This window comes from Triticum urartu, chromosome 4A, assembly GCF_056163025.1.
Source record: "Triticum urartu cultivar PI428250 chromosome 4A, HENAU_Tu73, whole genome shotgun sequence".
Lineage (NCBI taxonomy): Eukaryota > Viridiplantae > Streptophyta > Magnoliopsida > Poales > Poaceae > Triticum > Triticum urartu.
Genome location: NC_141876.1, coordinates 116,245,046 through 116,263,157, shown reverse-complemented (window position 1 = coordinate 116,263,157; position 18,112 = coordinate 116,245,046). Strand labels below are relative to the sequence as shown.

The window sequence follows — 18,112 nt, the reverse complement described above, 5'->3', positions numbered from 1 at the left end:
GTCGATTTTTCCGTCTGCCAGCGCCCCCGGGCATCGCTATTTCAAGCCCCTAGGGGTCTGAACGGCCGAATATGCTCTTAGAGCAACTCCAATGGGGCGACCCATTTCGTCCGCTCGCGTCCGTTTGGGTCGGCGCGGACAAAAGTGGCGGCCCAATGCACCGACCCAAACTCAAATCGTGTCCGCCTGGCGTCCGTGCCGACCCATTTCCGGTCCAAAATTGCGCCTGGAATGCGTCGGTGCGGATGCGCCACGCGTCTCCTCGCCGTCCGCCGCGTCCCCACCTGGCGGCCACCCAACCGCCACCGGTCGTCTTATTTATGACGACCACCGACATCGGGTCCATGCGTCAGCCAGTGGAAGTGTCCTTTTTTAACCACGCGTGCGGCGGGGTCGGCCTCATCCACTTCTCCCGTCCACATCTGCCCTCCCACCACTCCCTTCGCTTCCTCGCTGGCAACCGCAAAGCCTAGCCATGGGCCTCTTCGGCGGTAGCAATGGCAAGGGCAAGGGCACCCCCGGCGCCTCGTCCTCCCGTGCTCCCCTTCCCCCTCCTCCACCTCCGGCGGCGACACATTTCCGCCCTGGTCGCCGGCGCCTGCACATCCCGGCGCACCAAGCGCGGTGGCACTGGGAGTACAGGCAGCCATTGCCGTACCCCGATGTGACGCTGCCGCACCGTTGGCATCTGGATTCGCAGTGGATCCCGGTGTCGGCGGTTCCTCGTACCCAATGGGCGCACGACGACGAGGTGCGCAGGCACCGCGCGCAGCTCATGCCGGAGCAGCGTCCGCTGCCAGAGTACGCCCCCGACTCCCCCAACTGGGAGGCATGGTTCGCCCTCGAACACGAGGAGCAACGGCGCTCGGGTGTCGACGCCGTCCCGCCGCCGTTCCCACCGCCGCCCCTGCAGGTAGAGCCGGAGGACATGGAGGCGGAGGCGGAGTACCAAGCCGCCCTCGAGGAGGCCCTGTAGCACGTGTTGGAGGCTAGCCGCCTCGAGGAGGACGCGCACTGGGATGGGCTGGACCAAGCCCTTGCCCTGTCGGCAGTGGGGGATTCTGTCCACACCCCGCTCTTCGTGCCGCCACCGCCCGTCCATCCCAAGCCGGAGCCGACGCGTAAGCGCTCCCCGCCTCCACCCACTTGGCCGAGGAGGCCTACTCGTGGACGGGTCCGTACCGCGAGTGGGTGCGCGCCCCTCCCGTCCACTTCGCCGCGACGCCGGAGGAGGAGGCGGCCCACCTCGAGCGATGGAAGGAGCACTGGCTCCGCCAGGAGCAGGCCGACAGCGAGGAGCAGATGCGCTACGACGCCATGCTCCAACGCGACGCGGAGGCGCTCCGGCTCGAGGAGGAGGAGGAGCGCGCGCGGCTTGCCGCAATGCCGCCGCCCCAGCAGACGCCGGAGGAGGCTGCCCTGGCAGCGTACCAGACGGCGTTCGGGTGGGCTGGCCATGCTCCGGTCTTCATCGACCTCACCGACGACGGCGGCGTCGACGGCAAGGGCAAGAGCAAAGGCCGACGACGTCTAGGGCAGCGTGTCGGGTGGCAGTAGGCGGGCGCAGACTTTATTTAATGTTTATTAGATTTAGGTGGACTTTGGCCGGCGTTTGACCGGCCGCTTTATGTTTAATTATGTTTATTTCGTGCAACTTATTTTTTTCACGACGGTACATTTGGGTCGGCCTTCCCGTTGGGCGATCAATCCGACCCATTTTAAAATGCGGACGCGCACGTCCGCTTGGCCGATCCAAACGGACAAAAAGAGGATAAAGCGCGTGTCCGTTTGGGTTGCCCCATTGGAGTTGCTCTTAGGGTATGTACAATGCATAGCCTCAAGGTGATGCCTCGCATGCCATGTAAGATCTGATATGACGTAAAGTAGGTTCGGATAGGGAAGCGGGATCCTCTCCAGGAGGCGGGTGCTTGAAGAGAAAAAGTGTGGTCCGGTGACAAAAGCTGAAAAGGTTGGAATGAAAAGTAGAGATGCATGTATACTAAAGTCTTTATTTTCTATTTCTTAATGAGGCCCACTAGTGGTAGCTTGCATTGAGGAGAAAAAATAAATATAGATGCCTCAAATTACTTTTTTTCATGGGGCATATGTATTCATATGCCACCATTGTACATGCCCTTATGTTGCCACGCACACAATAAAGCAAATAGTAGAAGGGAGGTGGAGGGATGGAGGGAGAAGAAAGCAAAGCCACGGCCCACCGGGTCCCCAACGGAAGGAAACGGTGAGGTGAATCGACCTGGCAGGTGGGGCTTGCGAGCAGGGTGGCACTTTCACCGTTAGAGCGCGCTCCCTCCTCCCTCCCCGCCTCCACATTTCGAAACCCGAATCCCAAAACCCTCGTCCGCCGCTCCACCCACTCCGGCAGCGGCCGCCACCCGTCACGATGAATCACGGGGACCCTGGACACCGCTGTAAGTGTTCCCATGGACCGCGGTGTGCCGGTGCGCCGCCCCAGGAAGGCCTCGCGGCGGCGGCCCTGGACACCCGTGTGCGGCCCCTCACCATGGGCGCCGAGGCGGAGTCCATGCTGCGGCAGATCGGCGCGTACACGCCCAACCTCGACGCGCACACGGTGACCCTCCTCTCCTGCGTCCACTCCGTCCTCCCTCCTCCGCCCCTCGTCTCCAACCACGCCGACCTCTCCGCCCTCCTCGCCCCGCCCCAGGACGGCGGCGACGACCGCATCAGCGACCTCCCCGACAAGCTCCTCCGCGACATCGTCTCCCGCCTCCCCGTCAAGGACGGCGCGCGCACCGCCGCGCTCTCCTGCCGCTGGCGCGGCGTCTGGCGCTCCGTGCCTCTCGTCCTCGTCGACTCCGACCTCCTCCCCGTCCGAACCGGCTCGAGCCTGCAGGTCGCGCACGCGGACGCGCAGCGCGTCGCCTCCGCCGTCACCCGCATCCTCGACGCTCACCCGGGCCCCTTCCGCTGCGTTCACCTCATCTGCACCTTCCTGGACAAGTGCCCGGACCTGCTCGCGCGCTGGCTCCAGCTCCTCGCCGTCAAGGGCGTCCAGGAACTCGTCCTCGTCAATCGCCCGTGGCCGCTCAACATGCGCATCCCTCCCACCTTCTTCGCCATGGCAACCCTCACCCGCCTGTACCTTGGCGTCTTCGAGTTCCCTGACACGAGGATCCTCCCGCGCGCCGCGTCATTCCCACACCTCCGCGAACTCGGCCTCTGCTGCGTGCAGATCCTGAGGAGGGAGGACATGGACTTCATCCTCGCCAGGAGCCCTGTGCTGGAAATCCTATGCATCCAAGTGAACATGCTGATGAAACACCTACTCCTCGTCAGCCGCAGCCTCCGTTGCGTGCAGGTCATCGAAAGCATTGATCTGAGCATCGCAGTGAAAGACGCCCCGCACCTCGAGAGGCTCATCATCTGGGCAGCAACGGTCCGCGATGGCGTGCCCAGGAGGGTCAAGATTGACCATGCCCCTGCACTAAGCTTGCTTGGCTATCTGGACCCGGAACGGCACAGCCTAGAGATCGGCAACACCGTCATCAAGGTGAATACAACACCTTCAACTTTGTGTGTTTGTTCGATTCGCCAATGTAAATGTGTGAAGTTGTCTCTGAAAAATGGAAGTATTATGCATTGCAGGCTGGGACAACGGCGAGTCCGAGCACAATCGTCCCAAGCGTCAAGATCCTCGGCATAAGAGTGTGCTTCGGAGTCCGCAACGTTGCTAAGATGCTGCTCAGCTTCCTCAGATGCTTTCCCAACGTCGAGAGGCTGCATCTTGAGGTGACACTACTATCACTTACTTTGGCATCAATTTCAATCTTTGTGCACTTGCAATCATCAATTTATATTGCTGACAATAATGCTTCCATCCAGAGCCAAAGTTGTACTGTAGCTTTTCTTTGCAGAAATGATAAATCCCAAATCAGGGATTTTCCCATGGCAAATCAAACGTTTTTTATGGCAACTTTAGTTGACACGAGGATGGCAAGTTTAGTTGACAAGCACAAAAAATTTCTGGCAAAAAACAAATTGAGGGCGGAATTGTCATGCTTACCAACTAAACTTGCCACCCCTTGCATATATAAATTGCCACAAAAAACGTTTGATCTGCCATGGGCAAATCCGAACATTCGGGACGTATCGGCGTCCTTTCTTTGAGATGAGCTGAAGTTCTCACTGATTTACTTGACCATTCTACAGTCCAACGAAACTGAGGAGCCCACCGGCAAGCTCAGCAACAAGTTCTGGCAGGAGGTCGGCGCTATCGAATGCATGCAGTCGCACATGAAGCTGATGGTCTTCTACGGCTTTCGAGGGGAGCGGGGCGAGCTTTCCTTCCTCAAGTTCGTCCTGGAGAGCACACGGATCCTGACGAAGCTGGTGATCGTGTTCACCAAGGGGAACTTCAGCTCAATGGCAGAGGCCAGCTCCAAGGTGAAACCTCTGTTTGCTGCAAAATGGGCTAATAAAGACTGCTCACTGGTGCTCTTGGAGAGTGTGTTTCAAGCAGGGGAAGACAAGTGGCTGCTCAGCTTCAAAGCAGGGTCTGATTTCTCTACAGGGGACCCATTCACGCGCACGGCTGCTCTTCGTGGCTGCAACTTCTAAGGAGAAGCCGGGTGTTTGCGGAAGATTGAAAAGAGGTTTTGAGTTCTCTACCAGGTGAGCATGATTCAAGGGAAACAGATGGTTAGTACTATTTTGCAGTCTACGTGCAAGGCACTGTTTTAATTTGCTTGTGTGTTTTTTGGGTCAGAGTTGCTGGTTTTTATTTGCCTGGCGACCTTGAGATGTTGATGCATAAGACAAGTGTTGCTCAAATGCAGTCTTTGTATGGTCTGTTTATTTTGCTTTGGCCTGACGTTGGTCATGTTAGAACTCACTATTTCTGCTGGTTGTGTCGCTGAATGCTAGCAGACAGAGATATATTCGTGAGCTATTTCATGCTTTACTAATTTCCTTCGGCATATTCCATCGAATGTGTGTTCCGTCTGATGTACCCTGGTTGATTGTACCCGCCTGGAATGTTAAATTACCATTGGAACTCGGCTGTCTTATGTAGTACTCACTCTTATATTTCTTTACGGAGGGAGTAGTATTTGTCTATGCTGTTATGTGTTATGTGCACTAGGTATCATTTGCATCATACATGCTCTGTTCACATAACTAGGGATTCAGATCTGAGTCGTGGATCGGAAACGATTTGTATTAGAATTGCCATCTATGGTAACATCTGAAGGACCAAGCCAACATATCAGTGTACCCAAGTAAGTCTAAACTTGATGGGTGTCGCCAACCCCGAGATATGCAATGGTTATTGGATTTGAGTACTAGGTAACAAGTGAAAAATAAGCTCATTAGAACAAATCTTGCTGCAATTGAGAGCAAGATGGATCTACTACACCGATGAAGTAGAAATCATAAAAGTAAGAAATCTGAGGGTTAACACGATAGAACAACATCTGATATATTATGGAGAACAAGGCTGATATTACGAAGAACGATGCCTTTATGCCGTGTTAGCCTGCCATGTGAGCCACTGGGACTACGAAACAGCAAACCCTTCTTCTTTTCTGTGGTGGTCACTATATTGGTAGTATATATGATGATCAGCATTGCTGCTACTGTGCAAAGGGATCGTTAGTTGTGTGCTTCGACGGGGATCTTTGCGGGGTTGGGTCTTGATGCCGCAGAGACCTTACAGGCGATGCTGGTGCTTCGGCTCACCATATTGCTGCCCTTCAAAGAACTCGTTCAAGAGTTTGTCCACCAGTTCAGGGCTGTACCTGATGTACTTCAGCGGATTCTTGCCGCTCCCAACAAGATTGCTGCATGGCAAAATTGGTAGCACAGTAGTTATTATTAAGTACTACCTCTGTCCCAAATTATCGTCCCAAATTATAAGACGTTTTTTTAGGTTATTTTAGCCTACCAAAACATCTTATAATTTGGGACAGAGGAAGTATATCAGAACAGCTGAGATCATTCTAAGTTGAATGGAGTCCTGGAGAAGATAAGGAAGTGTTGTTCTCAAAAGTATAAAGTTTTGGGGCCCACCCCGTCAGTCAACCATAAATGATGGGTGCTTTAGAGGACAGACAAAATAGAGCTAATTTTGTAATTCTGGAACTGCAATCATGTGATATAGCTGACTAATCAATTCAATGGAAGCTAATGGGTGGAGTTCAGCGCAACAACCAAAAATCAATAGGAGATCATGCAAAGTGATTGGTGCAGTGACGTACCCAAAACGTTTTATGAAAGATCGATAGGCTGGTAACAGAACCTCAGCTATAGCAAGCCTCAAGGATTCACGCAATTCTTGATCAGGTACAATCCATAGAGATTGCTTCGCATGAAGTTCTTCAAATTGCGTATTGAAAGCTTTAAACCTGCCATGGCAAAAGCTGTCTTAGGGCTAATGATTCTTCTATCATGATTATCCCAAGCAACAAACCAAACTGCCAAGGCACTGACCGTTCTTTGATCACAGCTCTTGAAACTCCGCTGCTGTTAAGGTCTGCTGGTGTCGACGAACCAGTGCTGCCTGGCGCACCTTGTACGGAAAGTGCCTGAAGAACCTGAAAGAAATAAAATAGAGGCAGTATTCAACTGTTAATTGATATGCCCAATCATGTAAATACAGCACGACAATGATGTTAGTTACTGAAGCACAGGACATGGAAGAGAACATTGCCAAACAAAGATAGATACTAGCAACCATAGTAAAGCCATGGACAGGGGTGTGTGGAAGCTAGCTATCCATGTGCCAGAACCATGAGTTATGACTAAAGGCTTTGTTGTTGTTGTTGTTGTATGACGACGTGTGTACTAGAGTTACAAAAGGAATCCACAGACATTGACTCTTACTATGGTTTGGCTTCACAAAAATTCCTATTGGGATGTAAGCAACTGAACTTGACACCAAAATGCAGGCAGGTGGAGCACAACGTTGATGTATCTAGATTTTCAGGCCGATTCCAGCGCACCGGGCTGTGGTGACTGGTGAGAAAGTTATGGGGGCAGGGTTGGGAGAATAGAGAGGATATAGAACAGAAAACTGGAGAGAGTCATACATACTCAATTTAATACTCCCGCCATCCCATAATGTAAGACATTTTTTGACACTACACTAGTGTCAAAAAACGTCTTACATTATGGGACGGAGTAGTAGAAGATATAAGGTCCCTTATCCTTTCCTAATATGACAACACTTCCTAATGTGCCATAACTCCTAATTCTCCCTCAATTGTAATCCTAGTTCTGGCCAGACTCTTTTCCTAGCTGAATTCCTCCTCGACGGTATTATCTTGGATGCCAGATTTTGGAAGTCAATGCCGACGTTGACATAGTTGTTATGGTGTCCACAACAGTTATACTCTCATAAGTGCCAACAAACTATGATATCTTAAACAGGTAACTCTCCATATTGCTTTCACATAAACTACCATGCTAATCGCAAAGGAATTACTAACAGCAAAGAGTTAAAAAGACTATCGTGGTAAGGAAAAGATATCCATACATGTAACATCATGCAGCCAAAAAGAAAGGGGATATGATGAGGGTTCGATGATCCACTAACCTTTGCCCAAGCAACACGTTTGTACTGATTGGCATTTTGCTGCACAATTCTACGGTGCCTCTGAATCCAGTCATCGCCAAGTATATCCTTTGCTTCTGATCTGTGGCCACACAAGAGATCACTATGTGAGCAGATTGCCAGATTATTCTAGGATGCATTATCTATAGTAAAAAAAAAAAGCATACCTGCGAACAGATCTAACCATATAGTGAACATTGTTCATAAGAAATAAGTGAGTTAGCGCAGGATCCTTATATTGTTTAGATTTTCCATCTAGGTTATTCTGTAGTGCTTGCATTATCCTCGTAGTAACAACAGCAAGCTGAGATTCTGTCTCACTACCAGTTTCAAATTCCTGAAACAGAAGCTTCAGTGTCGACTGATAACTGCTCATATGAAAGTAACATTTGTTAGCGTGCTATTTGAATAACAGTAGCAGGAAGGCTACCAATAAATTAGTTTTTTCTTAGTTGTCAAATGAATAAACTAATACAAAACAACTAAATGGAAGCCAAAGACAGTAGAAAGTGAATATGCAAACTATTTTCTTCTTCACAACTCTGTATAGTTATTGACAGACTGCCTGCTACGATATTGGCAATGAAAATCGTTTCTAAGACCACTAGCGACAGGCTTTATGCATACTTTCTCCTCAGTGGAGATGAAGTTCAGAATAATTCTTGAAGGATATAAACATATTGCCCCAGAGTTAACTCATCATGGTCAGCATATCTTACTCAGATTTCGCCAAATTACTGGTCTACAGATGCATAAATTGACTACTAGATGAAGAGGGGAATACTTACTCAAACAGGAATTTAACATAATTAATCACATAGCTTGTCAGAGGATGCACAGTTCCATCTTGAACGATAGTCTTTGAAGCATCCTTTTCAACTGCCTCCTCAAAATCAGCGAAGGTTTCTTGAGCAGTTTGTGCCAAGCGCTTAGTCAAGCCCAATGCAGCCTCTCTCATCTCAGAGCAAGCCTTTCCCTCGAAAACCACCTCAATCTGATAACAAGTTCAAACAAAGACGGCGCTGAAATTTGGTAGTGCTCACCAAAAGCATCATAGAATAAGTTGAAAAGAAAACAACAATGACATGGAACCCCATAAATAAATCTGCAAGCAGAAGAAATTAAGCATTTGGGAAGGAAGGTACAGTAAATTACTCCCCGAATACCTCCGATTGAAGTTCACGCATTACTTCGTACATGTCTAGCAATACAAACAGCTTTTCAGGAGACCTTTTGCTTTTCGCAACAGCATCTCCAAAGCTGAGAAGAGTCACGACACTATTTGTTGCCATTTCTGCAAAACATTGGTCCCTGTTAAAGTTGGCACCCTCAAAAATCTGATCGCAGATTTTTCTTTCTCCAGCTAGTAGTAGTTTAACCTGTTCAAAAAGCATAATATATTAGGATGATTTCTTGTTTAAGTCCAAACTAGCACACACAATATTGGCCTGTTCACAGAAGGGCCCTCACCGCAATACGCATAAACTGTATCCAGTTTCCAATCTTAGCCTCCAAAGCCTCCCATTGCATCTTTTGCACGTCATCTTTAGTAAGTTTTTCTACTCCCAGCTTCCGAAGGCTCGACTCTAGTGCTGCACCACGGGATTCTCTGAAGAAAGAGGATAAATTTAACTTGACTTTGCACAAGGTGTTAGTAACTCAGGAGTCAGGAGACACTGGACGGAAATCAAGAAAGGAAGTAGAAAAAGGAAATAGATTTGGATACCATAATCCAAACCTACCTGTAAATTTTGTAGCATGACTGTTGATTTCCAGCCTGAACCAACTGCTGAGCTATGTCATTCATGAGTGGCAGTATTCTTGGAGGAACTAGTGTCGGGGTCTTGTATACAGCAGTTTCCAAGCCTTTGGATGGATGGTCAGACTGGTTAGCATTCTCATCCTCATCGTCTTTTGATGGCCGCAGAGACTTGGGTAGACAATCAAAGAGACGATCGGGCTCAATTGGTTTGCTGAAAGAACAGATAAACCATCGTAGACAGTATTTTTTTACTGACATAAGAAATGAACATGAATGTAGTTCTGGCATGAGTCTGCAATAAGAATGACTATCTTACCTGTACGTAGTCATCAGCTGCTTAAATTCTTCTTCGATCTTCAGAGAAGACTTCGCTAACAGACCGTTGACGTGATTCAGAATTCCTTCACTGCTTCTGAAGTTCTTATTCGAGGAAAAGAAGTGGGAGATTCCTTTCAGCGTATCCACTGCCTCCAAGTAGCTCTCCAAATCCTCATGGGGACCTCTTAATATCGTTGCCTCGGCCTAAAGTTTGAAAGCAATGTTTACACAAAGTTAGTAAGTTCCCAAAAATCAAAGCCTTTTGCAAACAATCATATTCGCAATGAGCTCAGATAGCTATCATTTCTATTCCCTCTCTTTCTGCGAGAAATCGCTGTCATTTTGACATAACAAGATGATCTAGAAATGACAACTCTTGATAAGAGATGAAACAATCATCTGCAGTGACCCAAATTAATGACCTAAAAGTGCCAAACTATATCACTCACTGGATCTTCCAAATCCAAAGAACAAAAATGTAATACGAATGGTATTATCTTAATTAGGAATAAAAGAAAAACCATGTTTGTTTCAATGACGGCAGTGATGATTGAATTTAACATGGTAGTATACCCCACACAACGCATATTAAATACCGCAACAAATTTTAATCATTGCAACCACCAGCCTAACGCACATTTCAATTCCCGAAAGATCCATAAGACGTCTTCCAACAAAAAAGATTGTAACAAATTGACCACCAGACATCCAGGTAAAATGTTTGAAATTTTTTGCGGTGGGTCGATGTTCATGTACCCGACGGGTGAGGTCGAATTGGGAGAGGATGGCTTCGCCGGCCTTGAGCGTCTTGTCGATGTTCTCGTGCGCCATCCGGATCGCATGCGTCCTCACCTGCATTTCACCGGGGAGAAAAGCGAACCACGTCAGTCGAGCGGAGGCGAAATCGAATCAAACGGGGATGACTGGAATGTGAATGAGGAGGGGACGCGCAGGGGGACCTGGGTGGGGCGCATGGCGGCCTCGAGCGCGGAGAGGCGGTGGTCGAAGGAGCCGAGGATGGCGACCATGCCGTCCGTGTTCCCCTGGCTCTTGTGCAGCGAGTCGCGCAGCGTGGTCGCCCGCCGCGTCAGCGCGTCCATCGTCCGAGGAAGCGCCGACACCGCCATCTTCCCTCCCCGAAGCCTCCTCCTCCTCGCGGATCACGCGGCGCGTCCGTCCGCGCTCCGAGGCCGGCCGGCCTGGGAGATCTCGAGCGGGAGACGGCAAATGCGTGCGCTTCGAGAAGGGGGTCCCCCGAGCGCGCGCCGTCGCCGGGAGAGATCCTTCTGGAAGCCTCTAGAAGGGCCGCGGAGGCTTTGCGGTTGGCGGGAACGGTGGAGAGGCGCGATTCGGTGGGTGGGGTCGTCGGCGACGACGTGGTTGTGTCGCCGCGGGGAGGAGGAGGAGAAGAATGGTTCGAACGTCTGCCTCCGCTCCGAGATTCGGGCGCGTGTTGACCTGGTCCACGCGGACGGCGGGGATGGGCTCGGTGCACGGGGTGGGTCCAGGGAGTGTGGTTAGCGGGCGCCGGTCGTTCGGGAGCGCCGAGAGCCGTGGCGGTGTGGACCGGGTCCAGTCCACGGCGCGCGCTCCTTATCCCGTGCTGGATTTCATCGTTGGCTGGCCGCTACGGTAGCATTCCAAAATGGAACCTCGTGATTTGAATATTATCATTTTGCAGCAGGCTGCTCTCGAGGGCACTTTTTTTCTCTGGAACCCGATGACAATGAGTACCAGCCTTTGTTTGTTTGCAGACTTGGAACGTGAAGACAGTTCAGGAGCTTCAAATGGCGACGCTTGAAACTTCCGTTTTTGATACCTCCATTCCTAAAGGAGCATTCGGTTCCTCTTCACTCCTCTAACTCCGCTCTCGGAGCAGACCAGACTTCAGCTCACCTTGATAGAGTTGTCAAAATCGAGCTTCACCAACTTCATGGAGTGGAGAGATTTTGAACAGGTCCTAAATATAAATCTTTGTAGAGATTTTAATATGAACTATATACGAAGCAAAATCAGTGAATCTACACTCTAAAGTATGTCTATATACATCCGTATGTAGGTCATATTAAAATCTCTAGAAAGACTTATATTTAGAAACGGAGTGTGTGATGGTGTTATGGGGTATTTCACCTCTTTGGTTATCAGCCCAAGTAGGCCGGCCCCAGGTCCCCTAGGCTGATTTTGCCTGGTCCATCATGCCGGTCCATGGGCTCCATAGAAAGAAGATTTGAGAAGTCTTGTTGTTAAAGACAAGGAAAACGGATCTCTAGAGGGCTCCTCCATCTGTGAAGTCGACTGAGATTCTGTAAACACTAGGGCCCTGGTATCCTTTATAAACCAAGGCCGAGCTAGTCGATACACCTAACATTTAGTTAGAATCCCTCGATTGTCACATGTACTTGGTACGCCTTTATACATCAATACAACATGACCAGGAGTATGGTTTTTCCTTGTAAGGAGGGTCTGAACCTGGTTATCTCCCTCTCATATGTGAGCAATTCCTCGTAGGCATGGGAGATGTATGGGATTGATGAGATTCACTTTGTGCCTATTCTATATGTCATTTTTTTTGTGATAATAGAGTTATACTGAAATCGTCTCACACCAGAGTTAATAAATTATGCTCAACCATGCTACTATAATCAAGATATTTAATAAGTAAAAGCTTCTCCTCCTCCTCGTCATGTCTAGTAGGAATCTGAAAATGTCTAGAGAGGCGGGAGCATAAATATCACCATAAAATAACGCCCTTCGAACGGTTAGTGTGTAACCATAGAGTAACAATAGCCCTCAAATTGAAAGTTCTATCACGATAAAGGACATGGCGTAATATAGCATGATCAGGTGAACTAAGTGTTTCACTCTCCCACCTACCAGTTAAACACCTCCCCGCAAATAATGAGTAGTAACACAAAACGGGGAAATATAAACTAGCTATTCTAGCATCAGAAACTCCTCTCGTCTCTATAGATATAAAATCCACAACATCCATAGGACGTGGCTCTAGAGGGTCGCCCTCATTAGGAATTTTGCATACGTGGCAAAATCTATCAAGTGTCATTTCTTGGGGGATGTCATAGAGGTGGAATGATTGGGTGGGTGTCGGTGTCAAAACCGGCGGATCTTGGGTAGGGGGTCCCGAATTGTGCGTCTAGGCCGGATGGTAACAGGAGGCAAGGGACACGAAGTTTTACCCAGGTTCGGGCCCTCTTGATGGAGGTAAAACCCTACATCCTGCTTGATTAATATTGATGATATGGGTAGTACAAGAGTAGATCTACCACGAAATCAGAGAGGCTAAACCCTAGAAGCTAGCCTATGGTATGATTGTTGTTCTGTATGTTGTCCTACGGACTAAAACCCTCCGGTTTATATAGACACCGGAGAGGGTTAGAGTTACACAAAGTCGGTTACAATGGTAGGAGATCTACATATCCGTATCGCCAAGCTTGCCTTCCACGCCAAGGAAAGTCGCTTCCGGACACGGGACGAAGTCTTCAATCTTGTATCTTCATAGTCCAGGAGTCCGGCTGAAGGCATAGTCCGGCCATCCGAACACCCCCTAATCCAGGACTCCCTCAGTAGCCCCTGAACCAGGCTTCAATGACGACGAGTCTGGCGCGCAGATTGTCTTCGGCATTGCAAGACGGGTTCCTCCTCCAAGTACTTCATAGAAGATTTTGAACACAAAGACAGTGTCCGGCTCTGCAAAATAAGTTTCCACATATTGCCATAGAGAGAATAATATTTACACAAATCTAATCTGCTGACGTATTCCGTAGTGTGACGCACCACGGCCAAGCCTTTATTCGAATCGCTTTATTATCCCACCTCAGCGCGTCATGCGTGGCGGTTTCCTTGGCACGTCTTGTTAAAGTAGAGATCGTGTCCCCTTATTCCGGGATTCTCATCAATACAGGCGTGGGTAACCCAACCGCGCCATTGATTACGGAGCTTGGAGATAAGCGAGTTTTACCAGGCTGGTGGGACACGTAGTTGCGTCCACCCATATAAGGGGATAAGGATCCACCTTTTCACCTACGCCTTCTTCCTCCTTTGCCTATCCATTTTCGTGCACTCGAGCTCCAGCGCCCAAGTCCGCACTCCCCACCTCAACCTTCTCCAGCCATGTCCAGAGCGGGAGGCAAGTGGATGGTCTCCTCCGTCACAGAGGGACACATAAAAAAACTGAGGAAGGCCGGATACTTGTCTAACGACATCGCGTACCGGCTTCCCAAAGAGGGGCAGCTCCTCCTCACCCCAATGCCCCATGAGAGGGTAGTGTTCCTTCCCCACTTCCTCCACGGACTGGGCTTTCCTATCCACCCATTCGTCCGGGGACTCATGTTCTACTACGGCCTGGATTTCCATGATCTGGCCCCGAATTTCATCCTCAACATCTCGGCGTTTATCGTCGTGTGCGAGGCTTTCCTCTGCATCCGCCCCCATTTCGGCCTATGGCTCAAGACTTTCAATGTCAAGCCGAAGGTGGTGCGCGGCAACCAGGCGGAGTGCGGAGGCGTCATGGTGGGCAAGATTCCCAACCTCTTATGGCTCGAGGGCTCCTTTGTGGAGACCCTGAAGGGGTGGCAATCAGGGTGGTTTTACATCACCGAGCCGCGCGACCCTGAGTGGGTCGCAGCCCCCGAGTTCCGGTCCGGACCCCCAACGCGACTCACATCCTGAAAAGAGACGGGCCTGTCGTGGGGCAGCAAAGGAGAGGTGACTGGACTGCAAACATGCATCCAAACCCTGCTGGACAAGCAGCTCAAGCTTGTCAACGTAGTCCAGGTCATGCTCATCCGCCGGATCCTCCCGTGTCAACAACGGGCCTTCAATATGTGGGAGTTCAACCCGGCGCAGCACCGAACTCTGAGCAGGCTCTTCGACATGACGTACGAAGATGTCTAGAAGGTGCTTTTCAAGGGCGCCGAGGCTCCCGCATCCGCTACCGAGGATCACGGATTCAGCGCGCAGCGTCACGCCAGCGCGGTAAGTTGTTTGTGCCTTTTACAGGGTATTAGTTTTTCATAGTTTAACTCTATCCGGGATCTAAGCTCCCTTACCTTTGACAGGTTTGGCAGGCGAAGTCCGGACAGATCGACTGTCCGGCTCCTTTGCCCGAAGACCCAGCCGATGCCCGCTTGGCGAAGTTTCTAGTTCCGGCACCCTATGTGGTGCCGGAGAAGAAGGCCACGAAGAAGGCCACGGGGACTCAAAAAAGTGCCCGGCACCGGGAGGTGTCGGGTTCATCATCCGACGGCTCCAAGGCGCATTCCTCCCGTGAAGATGAGGAGGAGGAAGAAGAGACCTCTCCCCCTCCAGCGGGGGGAGAGAAAAAGAGGAAGGCCGCCCTCACTGGGGAGGCCGAAGGGTCCAAGAAGGGGAAAACCCTTCCTCCGGACTACTCCACCGACGCCGACGAAGGCGGAGAGGAGTGGCCGCTCAGGGCCAAGCCCCTGGCGAAATCGTAAGTATCCGGATACCAGAGTAATTCATAGTATTCCTTTATTGCATAGCTTTCCCTTATGTCGAATATGTTTATGCAGCCCACCCAAAGACCGGCTCGACACGTCGTCGAGCGGTTCATTGGACTCGTCGGATGTGAATTCGCTTCCGACGGCTTCCTCCCCCCGCCCTACGGACGACGCCGAAGTGTTGTCCCAACAGGTTCCAAGCCAGGAGGAGGTGGTCCTGGAGGCGCCGCAAGGCGACCTCCCGGACTCCAGGAGTAAAGGGGATAAAACCCCCAGGGCTCCAAGTCCGGCTCTAGGCCGGACACCGTTCTGGAACCTTCAAAGGTTCCAGAGTCCGGCGGGCGACCTCCTTCCAAGAGGAGCAAGCCCACCGTGCCGGTGACCCCCGTCCAACCGGAGGCGCCGGACAATCTGTTGGAGGTGCTCAAAGGCGCCACCATCGACGAGGAGCACCGCACCATTATGAGTGCGGTGGTCCAGAAGGTTCAGTCCGCCAAGAGCGGACTGACTGAAGCTTGTACTAGCCTTTTAACAGGCTTTGAGGTAAGTAAAGAATGTGTAAATAATATTACCGCATAGACAGTAGCCCATGATGCTCTGTTTGGCGTTCGGGAAGAAAAGCCGAAGAGAGGATCAAATAAAATTCGCAGGAGTCTAACAAAAAGGAGTCAATATGCGTATGCAGGCTTCTCTGCTGGTGTCCGCCGCACTGACTGCGGAAGTGGACACGCTAAAGTAGAACCTCGAGCAGTCCGAGCAAGAGCTCGGGCGTGCCAAGAAGCAGCTTGAGGACAAGGAAGGTAAGAAATACCTTGTTTAAATATATATATATATATATATAAAGGTGCAATTGCAAAAAATGACAGGATTATCGTGGCTATTGTAGGGGCCACGTCGGAGGTGGCGACCCTTAAGCAAGCGCTGGTCGAGGCCGAGAAGAGTGCGGCCACGGAGCGCACCGAGCGGGAGAAGTATGAGGCCTAGGTTGGCAAGGTGCAGCAAGATCTCCAAGCTCTCATGAAAAAACATGAGAGTTTGGAGCTTGACTCAAAGACGCGAGCGTCCGAGCTCGCGATGGCTATTGAAAATGCAAAGTCTGCCAAGGCCAAATCCCAGAAGACCCTCCAGGAGTTGGATGCGGTGAAAAAGATAGCGGCGGGTAAGGCATTCTTTATGCAAAGCAAACACATAAGCGTGAGTTACTTGTTACTTACCCAAATCCGGAGCTCTCCAGGAGCATTCGCAGATCTTCCCCGTAGCGTGTCCGATGCCGTCGCATTCTATCGAGCCGAGGAGGGCATCTCGACAGAGAAGGTGTTCTGGTCTCAGTATGCTGAGGCCGGAGACCCCGTGCCCCTGAGCGGCCAGCTGAAGCAACTGGTCGAGCTCCACAAGGCGGCCGAACAGGCCATGAAGGGCCTCATAGTTTGGCTGTGGCCTGGAGAGGCTCTGCCTGGAAGCTATTTCGGGCTGGTGCGGCGGCTGGTGGGGGCCTGTCCAAGGCTCGAAGTTATCAAGTGCTCCGTCTGCATTGAAGGTGCCCATAGGGCCCTTGCTCGTGCTAAGGTGCACTGGGGCAAGCTGGATGCTGAGAAGCTTGTGAAGGACGGGCCACCACCGGGGAAAGAGCATCACAAGCCCGAGAATTATTATACGGATGTTCTGAAGGGTGCCCGCCTTGTGGCGGATGAATGTTCCAGGGATGTAATTTTTGAGTAAAACTCGCTCGTTTTGTCCTGTGCGCTGAAAACTTGTTCATATGCGCTAAGAAATGCTGTTGGAATTTAAAATATTACCTTCTGTGTGGCTGTTTATCAATTCTGAGAGATGGCGAGTCGTCGGCTTCTGCCCCCGTGCCGCTAGTGCTGGGGTGTTCGGGGATAAACCTGAGCGCTCTTTTTCCCATGTTTGGGTCCTTCGAGGGAGGCGCTCAGCACAACGAACAAGGCAATCAGACTATAATGCGTGAACACTCTCACTTAGCCATAGAATTCTATAATTTTAAATTTCGGCGAAGCCCCTGGTATTCGGAAGACCGAGTTCGGGGCGCTATCCACGCCTTGGCCGGACAGAGCCGACTCATCGCTCTAAGCGGCATAAGTCTTTAGGGACTTGAAAAACCTCTCGAACAACGACCGGCTCTTGCTTCATCATGACAGTCAGTTTTAGCTTTGTCTACTGAGGTGCTCGACCCAGCTCAACTGGGGCACAATCGCAGTAGTTCTCCTAGTGCTACCTTAGCCGATATAGCGAAACGTAAGGCACCAAAACATAGGAGCCGGGCAAACCCAACTATTGACCCAAGACATGATTCGGAGCCGATGCATATAATGCTATAAGTTCAGGGTGCCGCACTTGTTAAAGTGTTCAGACTTCTCACACCATATTGAGGGGTACTAAAGCCCCTGGCGTATTTTGGCCGTACCAAAGTGTACGGGTGCAATATGTCGTTAAGGAACATATATTTGTAAAAAAAGGTAATGCAAAGAGAGACAAAAGCTATGCATTGTTTATTAAAAAGGGCTGCGATCAAAGCAGAATGATACAAATAATGCGATAAGAAAAAGGTTGGACTATTTAACATGTCCGTTCCAGGGGCAGGCTGCGGAATGGCATGCGAAACAGGTATACTACTCGTGATAGAGACCACCTGGGAGTTCCGTAGTGCGGCATGGCTTGTCTGCTTCCCTGGTTCTTGCATCGTTTGTGCGGCAATTGAACTGCCGAACAGGCCTTCCGAAGAGTGGAGTCCTGAAAGTGAGAGAAAATTAAAAAATCGGCAGCCCCTGGTGCAGTTTAAGCCGTGTTTCGGGCGTGCCGTGATGGTGCCCCTCCCCCTGTACCCATGGTATTTCTAGAGCGTAGTTATGTACGCGAAGTACTGGTGTCACATTTTTGCGAGGGCTGGGGTTGGGGCCGCATTACTACGCCTGCTCGGAATGTGTCAGGCGGTCTTGTTGTAGG

At 50.6% G+C, this 18,112-nt stretch overlaps 2 protein-coding genes across 4 annotated transcripts; one reads left to right on the top strand and one right to left on the bottom strand.

Moving 5' to 3' along the window:
- The first annotated feature begins 2,233 nt into the window (after nucleotides 1-2,233).
- LOC125550972 (FBD-associated F-box protein At5g60610-like) lies at nucleotides 2,234-5,085 on the top strand. 2 transcript variants are annotated; one of them, XR_007302102.2, is made up of 4 exons: nucleotides 2,234-3,532; nucleotides 3,628-3,771; nucleotides 4,192-4,653; nucleotides 4,748-5,085. XR_007302102.2 is itself a non-coding variant. In XM_048714112.2 (3 exons), the coding sequence occupies exons 1-3, from the start codon at nucleotides 2,405-2,407 to the stop codon at nucleotides 4,597-4,599; spliced, it is 1,680 nt and encodes a 559-aa protein (XP_048570069.2). In that variant the 5' UTR covers nucleotides 2,234-2,404; the 3' UTR covers nucleotides 4,600-5,085. The 2 variants fall into 2 exon arrangements, 1 of the variants encoding a protein (XP_048570069.2); XM_048714112.2 differs by having other exon boundaries at nucleotides 4,192-5,085.
- A 65-nt stretch (nucleotides 5,086-5,150) lies between these two features.
- Nucleotides 5,151-11,113, bottom strand: LOC125550971 (exocyst complex component EXO70A1). Of its 2 annotated transcripts, XM_048714111.2 has the most exons (13): nucleotides 10,631-11,113; nucleotides 10,428-10,523; nucleotides 9,670-9,875; nucleotides 9,334-9,564; nucleotides 9,062-9,200; nucleotides 8,758-8,970; nucleotides 8,380-8,585; nucleotides 7,759-7,959; nucleotides 7,574-7,673; nucleotides 6,469-6,572; nucleotides 6,237-6,383; nucleotides 5,719-5,819; nucleotides 5,151-5,224 (listed from the first exon to the last, which is right to left on the bottom strand). In XM_048714111.2, the coding sequence occupies exons 1-13, from the start codon at nucleotides 10,796-10,798 to the stop codon at nucleotides 5,166-5,168; spliced, it is 1,971 nt and encodes a 656-aa protein (XP_048570068.2). In that variant the 5' UTR covers nucleotides 10,799-11,113; the 3' UTR covers nucleotides 5,151-5,165. The 2 variants fall into 2 exon arrangements, with proteins under 2 accessions (XP_048570068.2, XP_048570067.2); XM_048714110.2 differs by lacking the exon at nucleotides 5,151-5,224 and having other exon boundaries at nucleotides 5,334-5,819; nucleotides 10,631-11,111.
- Nucleotides 11,114-18,112: the final 6,999 nt, after the last annotated feature.